Source organism: Curcuma longa, chromosome 8, assembly GCF_044706935.1.
Source record: "Curcuma longa cultivar G26 ecotype Majalengka, Jawa Barat chromosome 8, ITB_CL_G26_1.1, whole genome shotgun sequence".
NCBI classification, from domain to species: Eukaryota; Viridiplantae; Streptophyta; class Magnoliopsida; order Zingiberales; family Zingiberaceae; genus Curcuma; species Curcuma longa.
In genome coordinates, this window is record NC_133868.1 from 8,718,224 (window position 1) to 8,732,880 (window position 14,657).

Below are 14,657 nucleotides of genomic sequence, written 5' to 3' on the forward strand. Positions count from 1 at the left end.
CTTAATTCTAACACATCATCATACATTCAGTTTGAATTACTTAACAGTTTACAGAATTTTACTAGGCTTTGCTTGTTGCAGGTTACTTAATAGAATTCTACTAGAATTTTCAACTGAGTTCTTTTTATTTCCTTTGCAAATCACAAGCTTTCACAGATACATTCTTGCTATGCTTTTGCTCATAATTGCAGAACCACCTAATTTGGCTGCACTTTTATTTATTTTCAAGATATAACCAATTAAACTTCTTTTATTGGAATATGCTGCCTGGTAGTTTTGAATTGGCATGCTTACAGTTTCATTTTCTGTTGTGCTGCAACTGCAAAACAATGTTCCTTTTTTTGTTATCTCTCTTACTGTAACATCGCCATGGCCGGATCCATGGCGATGGAGTTGGGGGTAGCTTGGGCTTCGATAGTTCGCTCCCTTCCTTGCGGCGGTGGCCTCCCGTGTCTCAATTCGTGCACTGGGCCGTTCGCAGGGCCGAGTTCTCTATACACGGACTTGATCAGTGACGCCGACACACATAAATAACGGCGTGATAACTGGTATCGTTTTCAAAACAGATTTGAAATTTCGTCCGTTACCAATAAATAGCGCTCGATATATTTAACGACAAACGTGGCATGTTACTGTGAAATTAATATCATGTTTTTTTTTGGCATTTGTGAATAATTTCATCATCTACAAAGAAAAGCTAAAAGAATTAAATTAAAAAGGTTAAGGCTAACAAGTCAGTGGTCGGTTTTAAATCATAATAAAAATGGTGGCCCACGAAACACAATTAATTGCAGTAACTACAGCAGACAGACGCTCACGTGCTGTTTGATCATCTTTGATTGAGGGAGAAAAATAAGTACGTTTGAAAGCTGTCCTTGGACCAATTAGATTACGTTGGCTTTTGACTCGTGTAGCGTGGATATCTTCATGGATGCATGCCAGACCTATGGAACGGGTAAAGTCAACCTTGGTTGACTTCGCCAGCTTGTACAAGATCTATGACAGGGAGGCAGGATAACACTATCGAATTGATAGATGCGAACACCAGCGAAATGCCATAATCCTTTGTGTTTTTCCTCGCACTTATTCTCACTAAAAATAATTCTACGTGCTTATTGCAAATTTTCATCGACGCTAAAAATGAAAAGAAAAAAAAAAGAATATGTTTCTGTCGCCCAATTTGTAACTTGACGATCACGCGTGGGTCCCACAAGTTGGTTGGACGAAAAATCGGGTGGGCGGAAGAGTTAATTAACTTAATTCGCAAGTTGGTGGTCCGTGGATTAGTGGAGTTCACGGTGTCTAATTAACAGGCATCCTCGGCGGCTCTGCCACCGCCGGCACGCCTTCCCCACTGATTCGCCACCGATCAACTTCGCGAGGGAATGAGGCTTTCCGTCATCGCCTGCTGCAGCGCGCCGCGTCGATGGGAGGAGGAGGAAACTAGGAGAGAGAAGCAACACAGGGTGTTTACGTACGACGAGATCGAGGTCGCCACCTCTGGCTTCGCTGCTTCCTCCCTTCTCGGCCGTGGCAGCCACGGAGCCGTCTTCCTCGCATCTCTCGACGGCGGCCGCCTCCTCTCCGCAGCCAAGGTCCCCTCCCAGTCCTCTCTCCTGTTCGACTCTCGCTCCCCCACCGACGCCGAGATCGACCTCCTTTCGTCCCTGCCGTGCAGTCCTCTGTTCGTCAACCTCGTTGGCGCCACCTCCTTCTCCCCCCGCATTGCTGTCGTCGAATTCATGCCGCGCGGCTCCCTCCACGATCTCCTCCATAGACCTCTGCATCCACCTCCGCCCTTCCCCTACCGTCTCCGCCTCGCCCGCCTCTCCGCAGTCGCCCTTTCCCAGCTCCACTCCCTCCGCGTCGCCCATCGCGACGTCAAGCCAGCCAACCTCCTGCTCGGCGCCGATGGCTTGCCTCGCCTAGCAGACTTCGGCCTCGCCGTCCGCCTCCCAGGCCCCGGCTGCCTCGGCGCAGCTTCTTTGCCGCCGCCGGCGGGGACCATGGGCTACCTCGACCCCGCCTACCTCCGCCCGGAGGATGTAAGCGATAGGACCGACGTGTACAGCTTCGGGGTCGTCCTCCTAGAGGTCCTCAGCGGGAGGGAGGCGATCAACATGGAGCACAGCCCCCCGTCGCTGGTGGACTGGGCGACGCCTCTGGTGGCGGAGGGGCGGTTCTGGGAGCTGTGGGATCCGCTAGCGGCCCCGGAAGGGAAGAAAGAGGAGGAGGCAGCAAAAGCCGTGGCGGAGATTGCAGCTAAGTGCTTGGCGGAGGACGCCAGGCGCAGGCCGTCGATGGCGGAGGTGGCGGCGGCGCTCAAGGCGGCGGACTCGCGGGTGGGGCCGCGGCGACGCCTAGCAGGGTGGGGCCCGAGGAGGGGAGAAGACAGGTCGTACGAGCCCGGCAAAGGAAGCGTCCGACGTGGCGAGGTCGTAGCGATTCCTGTATCATTCCCTCCTCCTGGATTGGATGACGTGGCAGTCACGTGACAGACAACAGTCTTATCCGGTGGTATCCCAACAGTCGAGTAGTCTCTGTTTTGGATCTGTCAAATTCTGTCATTTTGTCATTTCGTCTTGCCCTCTTAAAAAAAATCAACTATACAGTATTCATCCAGGTCATCCGATCAACTATACAGTATTCATTCAGGTCATCCGATCGAAGCCTTACAGAGTATAATTGAGTTGGTTACGATGAAGTAAATTTATAGAAGAGGACAAAAATTTGAATTTCTACGTCGAGTAATACTTTTTTTCGTCTTGATCAATTATAATTTCTCAATTTATTTCATTATAGATAATCAGTGAGATGACAGAAGAAGATCAAAGCCTTAGTCCTTCTTCATGCACAGTGGGCTCCTCATTTCCTCGTTTCTTCAAGATCCTGATTGAGATAGGTCCTCCAATGGATTCGCTGTCTACGTCTTGCAAATTGAAACACGGCGGTCAGGAATCAACATTACCACTAACGTAGCCACTAGCCAAGTTACAACGATAGGGTGCCACTGCCTCCCTTGTTTTTTTTAATAATACTAATTAAAATTAAAATATATTTCAAATAATTCTCAGTTACTTTAACCAACTGATTCACCGTTATCCTCATTAAAAATTTGAAATTGACATAATATTTAAAAAAGCACTCGACCTAACATATTCATTGACATCATTTTTGTAAAAAAATATCAGGAGACCATCTTCTCTCTTCGGAGTTGCATGATGCATTTATTTATCATCATGGAGTTCTTCTTATCAAAAATCATAATTTGAGAAAATTTAGATTTGATTTTAGTATCTACAGTGTGATTTTAAAGATTGTAAATAGAATCTCAACTTATTTTTTAACTGTTGGTTCGATTTTTAAATATTTATAGTCGAAAATTTTGAACTCTAATTAATTAATTAATTGAGTTGTATTGTGTTCTTAAATACGTTTAGAAAAAATAATTTCGGATATCAACAAATCATTGCTTCAACTAGAATCCAGGGTTGAGATTGAAATTTTTGAATTTAAATTCATTTATTCCTTAAATTCAAAATTTAGGCTTTTGAATTGTAAAAATTGAACGTTTAGAATTTTCAAAGTTTTCAATTTGTTTTTAAGTATTTTTGAATTTTTAGAGTTGGTTAATTCGATTTTAGAAGTGTTGATGCATTATAATTGTGACATATAATTTTTTAAAAATATTGTATAAAAATATAAAATTTTAGAATTTTAGAAAATTTAATTTGAAGTCGCGCCTCCTAATTTAAAATCCTAGCTACGCTACTGTATCATTATCGACGCGACTCCTCCAACAATTAAGCTACTGACAGACTGAAAAGAAAGGTTCGCGTGCATGCGCAAGAGAGCGTAAAAGCTCAAAGAAGAAGACAGAGGAGATAAACCTTTGCATGAGAAGAAAATCATACTTTCACTTATCATGGTTGAACCGTTTATAACTGAAGGGAAAGAATCTCTAGTGGATTCTCACATAGGATCTGCAAACTGATGTGCGAGTTATATAGACAATCACACGAATGAAGCATTGTGAGCCGGCGAGTGGGCGACAACAATTGGACAGTACCTCTAACATGGTCAAATCGCTAGTCAGGTGTCGCTTTCAGTATAGACTATTTTACTATGATCGATAATATGCCTATCAGGAATTGTCAGAGGTTGAGGTCAAAAAAAAGCCCATTCAGAATGGATGTAATACATGATTTGAAGTCGCTAAGTGGCCGAGCAAACAAGTGACTAGTCATTACAGTCGAACTGGATGGAGAAGTTGGGGCCCAACAAAGCCCTTAAAGTTATAACATCCCGAGCATTGTAACTCCTTGAAAATTATAATTTATCGAGTAATTAGCATCTGTAGTATTCCAGACACTATAGTTTCTCAGCCACTGTAGCATTACGGGTCTAATAGGACCCTTAGAAGGTGTCAGACCATGTGGGCATAGAGATCGGGTTCGCTCGAATTGCATCAATAGTTAATTCTCAATCAATCTCACGGCTCAAAGTTAAAATGAAAGCTACAGATCCACCTACAGTTAGCAGCGTATACACGCCAATCAGATAAACTCATCGATCTGAGAAAAAAATGTATTATTTATATCATAAAGGCTATAAAAAATAATCCGTTTTTCAAAGTTTTAGCAAATCGTCGCTTTATGCTTAAACTTCTTTAGGCAAATAAATTCAGAGTTTAGAAATACTGTACAGCCCAAATTTACGTGTTTAAGATACTAAAACTACATTTTTAGAATATAATTATGTATTAATCAAATATTCTTTTGGACAAACTAAATAGGAGTGGCATGAATAATAAAATATATGTTACCATGTGAAAAATGAATGATTGAATTCCAAATTTTTTTAAAAAATATTTTTTACCATATTATATTAATAAGGAGACTATTGACTGATAATATTTCTATGAATTAAACATTAAATATATATATATATATATATATATATATATATATATATATATATATAATTCAGTTTTTTATTGTTTGGAGTCTACGAACCATAAATACCATTAGAGAGTTGTACAGCACTTAGTTTGTCTGATTCATTTGGTATAGCCAGCTCAACTCCACCACTTCATTGAAGTGGAAAATACACTGCCTCTCTCTGCATCTATCTACATAAAACCAAAACAACAACATCATGCGCAGTGATTCCACATGTCACACTGAAGAAGAAAGAGTTCATGTGCCACCATCTCTGGGGCTGCCATGCATCTACTCAGAAAACCTTCATCTTTAAATGGGCTGTACTGTATCTGACCAGACACTATCAATAAGCTTACATAAAGTATGACAATTTCAGGCACAGCACAGCACAGCTCGAGGGTCAAGTTAAGTTATATTTTTCTAAGAAACTATCACCCTATCCTATGAAACGCCATTGGATATTGGTGGATTGGATCTCTCGCCATGATTGTTAACTCTAACTAAAGATGCTTAGCCATGGCAATAAGAAGCTGCATGGAATCATTCCGCTAGTCTTTTAGTACTGCTATTATTCATATCTTTATATATCTTAATGCAGAAACTGAAACTTCCAAGAGAGGTCCACCTGCTGCAGCTCCACAGATCCTTCAACAATTTTATATTTACTGACGCCACATGGCGAGCAAATTCTAGATTCTAAGCAGGCAATCAGTCAAATGGTAGGATGGTAGGCACTGCAAAAGCCAAAAATTGAATTCTTGGCAGCAATAAATGAGGAATAGTGCCCACACTAGGGAGGGGTCATTGTTAATGTTTTACAATGCTTTATCTTTTCCTCTCTGTTTTGTTTTCGGGATGCACAGCTCACTTTTGATCCTCAAAATGATTCTGTTTCATCTTGAAAAAGAACGAGTAATACATTATTGCTCACTGGCAATGCTCCTCGGAGGCATTTCTGATCTTCAACATCACTGGTTCTTGTTTCTTTTCATGGTTTTAAAAGCTTGATTGCCCAGGAAAACACAAAATCCTCCTTGACTAACCCAAAAACTAGCCCTGTCTTTGTGTTCATCATCTGCTCGTTTTCCTCCTTTTGCTGGCTGGAGATGGTGCACCATGACTTGTGGATTGCGAGACGACAGTTGCATCGTCACTCTTGTAGCTCAGGCATGCAGCATCAAGCACCCCGAATGGGCTTCGTGGCACAGAGGACACTGAGGGGCTAACATTACCTTTACCTGGTCGTCTTCTCATCAGCACTTTGTTTTCAATTGCTTCGAAACATTTCGACACCTCTTCCTGATCGAGATATCCACAGTGAATTAATCCTCAAATCATTTCTTTTTAATCGAAATGTGCACTATTTGTAGGAAAAAGAATCTACCTTTGCTACAAGGGAACAGCAAGACAAGGTGCTCTCAAAATTCACAACCTGAGTCTCTCCCAGAACAGTCACTGCAATGGCAGCAGCAATTACTGAAGGTCTGAATTCTAAGAAATCAGCACCTGCATCGAGTAACTTGACCCTTAATCATTTAACTCAAACCCATCTGTTCTTCTTCTGATGAATCAGAATGTACCTCGAATCGTTGCTAATACGAGTTCAGCAGAATGTGAGAGGGATAGCTTGGAAGGCGCATTGCCGCCATTGAATTTGTGAAGGAAGAAATCTATGAACGAGAAAGGAGTCACAGTTTGCATTCTCCATTTGAGGGTGCTCAGCACCAGAAGCTCCATTCTCTGGATGGTTTTAGCTTCGAACACAAACTTTGCCTCGCTGCCGACCTGTTCCATACAATTCACAGATGGTTAAAACACCGATTTTTCGTAGCAGATTACATGGTAGACTACTACTTTTAGTTCATATTTCACTCGCCTGTAGATCCAAGATCAAAGGCACTTCAGTTTCCTCCATCTTGGCAGCCAAAGATAAGCAGGCAACTGATAGTAGTTGTGTCATCCAAGACTTGCCTTGCTAAAGAATAGAATTGATAAAAGATATGAATCATGCATCAAACAAACATCGGAATGCAGGGAACTGTAGAGATTCTTACTGGAAGCTCATAGGCATTGAGGAACCGATCCACGTAGTTGACACATAAATAGGCACTCAGTGCTCCAAATTGATAGTAGGCATGGGCCTGTTCATCAATTCAGAAACTTTGTCAATTCATAAGTGAAACTGCGAGAACACAATATTGAAAGAGGAAAAAAGAAAAGTTAGAGGAGGATGGAATCAATAGCTCAGGATAGATATAAAAATACGAAGGAAAAGCTATCCTGTAAATTTGCAGTTATCAATATATATCACAAAGAATCTCAGAAGAAAACATATCTGGGTCAAATGATCCAAACACAATTGTGAATCTCGATGCAACGGATCGTTAAAAAAATTGTTGTAAAAATAAAATAATGGGAGGATAGAGGAGGCAGACAGAACAAAATGGAGATTTCTTAGTTCTTCGTTTTCTGATTAAACAGAAATGTAGGGGGAAATCCACCTTCCACATCCAATCGATAATCTCTCCCCTGACGGCGAGGTTTAATGCTCCTGAGTGCAGCCGCTCGCCGTAGTCCTCCCTCGGAAGGTACTCCATTTCCCTCTCAACCAACAAGCTCAAGCACTCATCTGATTGCAGGGGGAAATCCATGAAGCAATCTCTCTCAAAAGCGCAGCTTTTTGGTTCAGGAGCCCAACCAGGGCTCCGCCCGCTCTCCTCCTCCTCATCAAATCGCAGGATGCTGCCGTTGTCCTCGGCGCAGAAGAGGATGGATGGAGCGTAGTGAAAGCTTGGACTCATGGCGCAGGGAGATGGAAAGAGATGAACGTGCGTAGCAAGAGGAGCAGTGAAAAGACCAGCCGGCGGAGAAAAAAAATGCCTCTCCTCTTCCTCCTCCCCTCCAAAGGCGACTCCTTTTCGTATAGAAAACCAGTTGTACCTTAATAGGGCTCCAATGGTGAGGCAGAGGGGCAGGCGGAGAGGAAGGCCTCACTGTTGCATAGAGAGGAAAGTAAAGGTTTTGCAGTGTGCGTATGGGAGAGAGAAATGGTTATAAAAAGAAGGGTCCAACTGTGGGCGCTTGAGCTTGCATGGCGCGGTGTTTAAGGAGTTGATGATGCATCATGGATGACAAAGAAGAAGAAGATGATGACATAATAATGGATTGGCGGCAAAAATTTTGGGTGATAACTAGATTTGCATGATTTGATTGTCCTAACAATAGAGAAATAATTCGAAAGAGTCAACCAACACAAACACAAACACAAACAAAAGCAAGATGTTGGCCTCTCATGGCTCGGAGAAGAAATGAAAAAAGGCATTTTTGTAGCATGAGGAATCAAAAACAATTTGCCGTTGAGAGAAAAGAAGGAAAAACATTAAATAAAATTTGTTTATTAGAAAGTATTGAACAGGAACACAGCTCACCAAGCAACCACCTTCATCTCGGGCAGTCAAACAGGCTTAAATAGAGGGAAAGGGACGTCTCTTTCGATGGACCTTTTCAGGAAAGAGGAGGGCGTTTCTGGAAAGAAACATGGTGAGTGCTGACCATGAAAATTTTAACAGCAGCCCTTTTGCCATAACATAAACTACTTTTCTTAAATTTCTCCTATCATTTTTTTTAATAAAAAAGTGATATTTAAATCCTTTTTAACAATCTTATTATATAGCTTCCATCCATGTCACGTCATGTCAGTGCTCCCATACCAAAGGCATGCATGGTGCATCTCTCATAATTCTATTTGTATCTTTTTCTCCAGCCCCTCCACGCAAGTCAATTATATTCAAAACGAACAAAGGAGTTTTGATCATTGGATCTCAATCAGTAATTTGTTTTGTTTCATCTGGAATTAAAAAAAAAGAACTTGGAATTTATATCTGAAAATGTAATACTGAGAAACAGCAAGGAAGCTGCCTGAGGCTTTTGCTAGGGTTCTTGCGAGCATCTACTTTTTTCAGAGATGAGGTTCTCCTCCCTCTGCAATCCTGCTCAAATGCTCCTTTGTTCCCTCACTGCCATTCACTTTAAACCATCTACCTTTTGTGACTCGATTTCCAACATCTCGTTCGCTTTGCATGATCATTACATTTCTTTGTTTGTGATGATAAATTAAATTCCAAAATGCTTAACTTTGCGTGTTTAATCACCATCTAAGCATTGACTGTGACAACATATTGTGTTTCCTCAGTCTTGAGGCCATGAATTTTTCACCGGGCTTAATTTTCAGAATCTGGGACAGTTAGTTTCATTTAAGAAAGTAATTAAGTTTTTGACAGTAATGCAAGTGAAAGAGTTTCCCTTAACATATATATGTTTAATTTACTTGAGTTTGTTCAGTATTCTCCGAACCCTAAAGCTCCATAACACCTGCGTGTGCTAAATTGCATGCCCCATGCACGCATGAAACAACTTCACATTGAGTTTTTCAGGATTCGGATCGTTAGTTTAGTGCAGTGCCCATATGATACGTTCCTGTTTGTTCATTTGGCAGTCAAACTGCAAAAGTACTGTACCGGAGATTAAAGAATGGGGACTCGTGCAGAGGCATCCATGCACGGTGGGCACGCATGTGCTTCTTTGCGAGCATGGAAATGGTGAAAGTGGTTTTAGTGGGGATCCATGGTAGCAGCACACAGCCATGGCTTTTGAGGTGCTGATACGTTGCTTGCTTGCTTCCTTCCTGCTCTCTTTGGATCGAGTTGGTGCATGCAGCAAGCTGTGTGAAGGGTTTAAGTCTTTAAGAACACACTGTTAATTATAATTTCTACTGCACTTTTTCTGTTTATAACTTAAAAGGAAGAAGAAAGAGGTTCGACTGCCAAATTGAAGCTCCTTTGACTAAAATTGTGCTCCCATGATATCCCTTACGTGGGCCTTCGACTATCCATCAAAAGCCCACGTAGTTTGCTAAGTTCACTAGACCCATCCTTACGTGGGCCTTTAACTATCCATCGAAAGCCCAAGTAATTAGCCCAATTCACTAGATCCAGCTATCTTTCACTTTAATCTCATCTATTTAATGAAAAATTATTGAGTAAAAGTCAAAAAGCGTTTTTTGTTTTATCGAATGGTAGAGGTATTTTATATTATTTTTGTTATCAAAAGTACATTTCATCCTTTTAAAATGACACAATTGTCATTAGTACTATTTTAATTATTATTTTGCCTATATATTATAACTAAATTTTGAATTGGTCGGACGAGTTATAGCAGCTATAAAATCATAATTACTATGTTATATAGCTATGAAATTATATTATAATATAAAATTTTTTTTAAGATAAATTCTTAAGAGTTAAAGACTTTAAATGATATTTTTTAAGTTTAAAATTGAGTTGTTTTGAATTTCACTTAGTAATTTGTTGTAAATCTCTGAATAAACTTCGATTTAATATATTATACGTCGCATGATTCAACTTGAATAAAAAATTATAATATCTCAAAGTTTAAATTTAATATTCATGTTATAGTAATTATGAAATTATAGCTATTACAACTGTATAACAGTTTTTGTAGCAACTACGAAATCCTAATTGCTATATTATGAAATATTAAACCTTAAATTTTGAAAGACCATAACTTTTGATTCGGATTGAATCACAGAATGTACAATATATCAAATTGAAGATTCAGAGATCTACAACTAATTATAATATGAAACTCATAACAATTCAATTTCAATCTCAAAAAAATTATTTAAATCTTTTTCAGAGATTCCAAATAATATTTAAAAATTATTACCGTGTTATAGTAGTTACGAAATTGTAACTACTATAATTGTGTAATAGCTACAGAACTATAACTGCTAGAATTATGTGTTGCAACATCTACGATTCTATAGTTAATTATTATAACACGTCTAATTTAAGTAAGGAATAAGATAATAATAAGAATAAACGAAGGATAATTATATTATTTTATAAGAGTATTTAAATATTCTTTTAATAAAAAAATAACGTATATGACATTCTTTCTATAATTTGATTTTAAAAAAATTATGACTTTTGTCAAAAAAAAAAAAAAAAAAAACTTACTCGAATGCGCTGGACCTGAGCCCATGATCAATTTCCAACACCTCAAAAGTGTATAAATAATTGATGCGTCACTATGAGTGTGTCGCGTTGGTTGTCATAGGTGAGAATGATGGGCTCCCTAGTCATTACTTTCTTAAGGAGTCCATTATTTAGTTTCCAACCATCAAAATTCTAAAAATTCAATTTAAGCTATTTTTTATCGGGTAAACAAATACTAAATGTATAGCAAAATTAAAACATTACCTTTTGGAGAGGAGGAGGAAGATGCTTTATGTACTTTTTTAAAAATTGAATTTGATTCGAAATGATTTCAGAAAGGACATATTTAGTGGGCAAATATCAAATGAGGGTCCTATTGAGAATTTATTTGAAATAAAGGGCGCCCTTAATGATAATCTAAAATATATGCGCCATTATGTGTTTTTGTTCTCTCCCACCGTGGAAGGACAGCGTGTCACGTACGGTGGTTTAACGCGATTCTCTCTCACCCGAAAGTTTACCTCCTCACTTCTGTTAAATACTCTCCTCCTGCTTACGCCCAATTCGAAACCCTTCTTTCGTTCCACTCCGCTTCACTCTCCAGTCGTCGGGATCTCCGCCTCTTTCTTCCCACTGCCATTTTCCGGCGGTGGAGGCCATGCGCTGATCCGTCCGATCTATTCACCGCCGCCGTGTCTTGGTCGTCCTCCGCCACCATGGAAGCCGAGCGGATGCGCCAGTTGATGGTCCTCTGGCTGAGACGCCTAAGTACCCGTGTGGCCCTCGTGGGTGGAAACCACACCGCCGCCCGCTTTTGCTCCCGCTAATTGTTTCGCCCGCCTCGCTCTCCGGCATTCTCCTTCCTTTCGAGGTTTGTTTCCTCATCGATCTTGTCTCTCAATTTGATCCGGCCTCTTTTCTCTTAGAGAAATCGACAAAGAGAGCACTGTCTCTGGAGCGGCGCACCGCGATGAAGAGCTATCCGTGGGCTGTTAGGGGCCACGGGGAGAGCCACGCCGCCCACCCCGTCGCCCGCGGAGGCGATGAACTGGTCATCAGACTTCCACACCCGCTGCTACTCAGCGTGATCGCCAGGTCGGTGCTGCTAACGACGGCCATTCTGGCCTTCCCCTGGCTCCGATTCATACTTCCGCATGCCGCAGCCGGCCTCATTTTGCCTTCGCCGACGCATCGCTGGGCGGATGAACCCTTCTTTCTCCCAATGCTCCTCCGCGATCTGCGGCGCGAGGGGCTTCTCGTTGCAAGCGCACGCGGCCCTGCCATCTTCCTCGGGAACCCCGGGGCGCGGATCGCACTCGTGAAGCAGAACAAGATGTTCCCTGTCATGACGGAGATAGGCCGAATGGCCGTTCCTGATCACTCCGTCGACTTCGTGCTCGACGCTGACGGGTTCTGCGACGCCTCTTTCGTGTTTGTCGATAGGATTCTGAGAATTGGGGGCGTCGCCATCATCCGATTGAGCGTGGATCCTTCGCGCATCTTTCATTTGCCAACAAATTATAAGATCGTATACATCCGGCAGTTTGGATCCACCATCGTAGGGATCAAGAAAATGACCCATGCCATTGCCCGCGGGGACGCAAATTCAGCTGAGTTCGAGGACATTCATATCGGAAGGAAGCTGCTCGCTGTCCCAGAACAGAACAATAAGCTGCCAAAGAATCAAATTGGGAGAAAACTCCTCGCTCGGTCGAACATTGACTTGCTGCGCGCATCAAAGAACGCATTGGCACTGGATCTGAAATCATTAGCCCTGTTCCATAAGAAGATCAAGAAGAGCGTTCATCGACATTGGGCTCCCCGCACGAACGAGCAGAATCCCGAGTTCGAGGTGATCAGACTTAATATCATGGAGGAAGGAAATGGTGCAATCGAAGTCACAGGAATCGGCCCAGATGAGCTCGAGCTGATGAAGTTCGAGGCCGAAGTGATCGAGTTCTTGCTGGAGTGCACCAGCCAGTGGAACAATTGGGGAGGAGGAGGTCGCAGGAGGGCCTACTGGGAGTGCTTGACCCTCTACGGGCGGCTCAGGAACGAGGTGGTCGCTGTCCATCAATGGTTCGAGGAATGAAACCGAAAGAGACCAACAACAGCAGCAGTGGTCTAAGACAGTCTTCAGGAACCAATAAGAGCTTTGCTCAGTTCCCATGAATTAGAGAGTAAGTTAGTGTCGTAGACAGTGGGCTGGATCAGGTCGATTCCTTCCCAGTCTACATCATCTCCTATTTAGTATTTGATCTGCATCGTGTGGTTGTTGCTTTTTCCTAAACTATGAATCTGGGGATTTCATTTTCGGCGACTGGTTTTTTCTTCCAAATTTCAATCGGATGATGCCTCCCCCAGCAACAACCTTCGAGACGAGTTTCCACATCTCAATCATGCTGCATCAGTCCCACGAGCATCATCCTCCATTCTTCGACACGTATGCGGTAGTAAGACGAACAACGTGCTACCTGGAAACGAGCAGGCAAGCCAATAACGCACAAGAAATGGCCGGTGTGATTGCCAAAATTGTATGGGAAAATTGGACGGACGATCTTTGAGCACCGACAGCGCTTCAGCTCAGAGAAAAGGAAGGCAATTATACACAGGACACGCGGCCAGACAATAAATGACAGCAGAACCGAAGATAATGCTCAATAATTGCATCCTTCTGGCTTCTAGTTCGTTACTTAAAATAAATTTTTTTTGGGTGTACGAAAACTGTGGGCCGGAATTGGGCCGAGCCAGGAAATTATACGAACTATTTAAAGTAGAAATAATAAAATCAAACCTTAATGATTGAAAGATATATTAGATGGACACGAGAATAAAATCCTTGTTAGTTAGAGATAATCCAATCTGATATTACTAGATTTGGCTCGATTTTTAGATGAAACTACTAAATCATGGTAGTTTAGCTTTAGCTTTTGATTAGTGTGTAGAATGGATGTGATTTAAAGTATAGAACGAACGAGTCTTTTTTTTTTTTGTTGTTGTTGAAATTTTGTGTTTTTTTCCCCTACTTTCCCACTAATTATGATGTGAGGATATTTGGTGTCGGCTTGTCATTGTCTAGGTATTCCATGCTTCCGCTCAAAGAAAAGTTCAATGCTAATCGTCAATCTTTCATAAAAAAACTTTTTTGATGATAAGTTAATTTAAGGAGGAAAATTAGTAATTTTCCTTTCTGAACTATTTCTTTCTTCATTTCTTTATTTTATAATTCAGATTATTTTTAAAAGATAATTTTACTTTTAAAAAATAAAATTTTAAATATTTTTAAGAAGTAAAATTAGTAATGAAATTTTTTATTCAAATTTTGATAATAATGTTTTTAATTAATAAAATTACTAAATTATAATTAATCTTTAGACATTATTAAAAAATTTATTAATTTTAATTTTAAAAAAATTCTTTGGATTGAAAATATACTAATAGGTATTATTAATAGTATTTTATAAGTTATTTATATATTGAGAAAAAAATATTTTTTATAAGATTTAATATCTCAAGTATTATTTTTAATTATAAATTTATTATTTCTTTTAAAATATTTAATTCTGAAAATAAATCTAAACTATCAAATAACTGTCATATTTTAAAAATATTTAAAAATTCAAATACGCTAATTGTAAAAAAAAAAAGTCATCTAAAAATATATGAGGAAAAACTAAAGGTGATATTTTTGAATTTA

General features: G+C 40.5%; 2 protein-coding genes and 1 pseudogene across 2 annotated transcripts; 2 read left to right on the forward strand and 1 right to left on the reverse strand.

Moving 5' to 3' along the window:
• Positions 1-1,316: 1,316 nt before the first annotated feature.
• LOC141832770 (serine/threonine-protein kinase-like protein At1g28390) lies at positions 1,317-2,669 on the forward strand. The gene has a single exon (XM_074720153.1). It carries the CDS (start codon positions 1,386-1,388, stop codon positions 2,493-2,495), a length of 1,110 nt encoding a protein of 369 aa, XP_074576254.1. The 5' UTR covers positions 1,317-1,385; the 3' UTR covers positions 2,496-2,669.
• Positions 2,670-6,014: 3,345 nt separating this feature from the next.
• LOC141833402 (cyclin-D4-1-like) lies at positions 6,015-8,036 on the reverse strand (annotated as a pseudogene).
• Positions 8,037-11,546: 3,510 nt separating this feature from the next.
• On the forward strand, positions 11,547-13,368 carry LOC141833775 (uncharacterized). The gene has a single exon (XM_074721272.1). It carries the CDS (start codon positions 11,931-11,933, stop codon positions 13,050-13,052), a length of 1,122 nt encoding a protein of 373 aa, XP_074577373.1. The 5' UTR covers positions 11,547-11,930; the 3' UTR covers positions 13,053-13,368.
• The last annotated feature ends 1,289 nt before the right edge of the window (positions 13,369-14,657 follow it).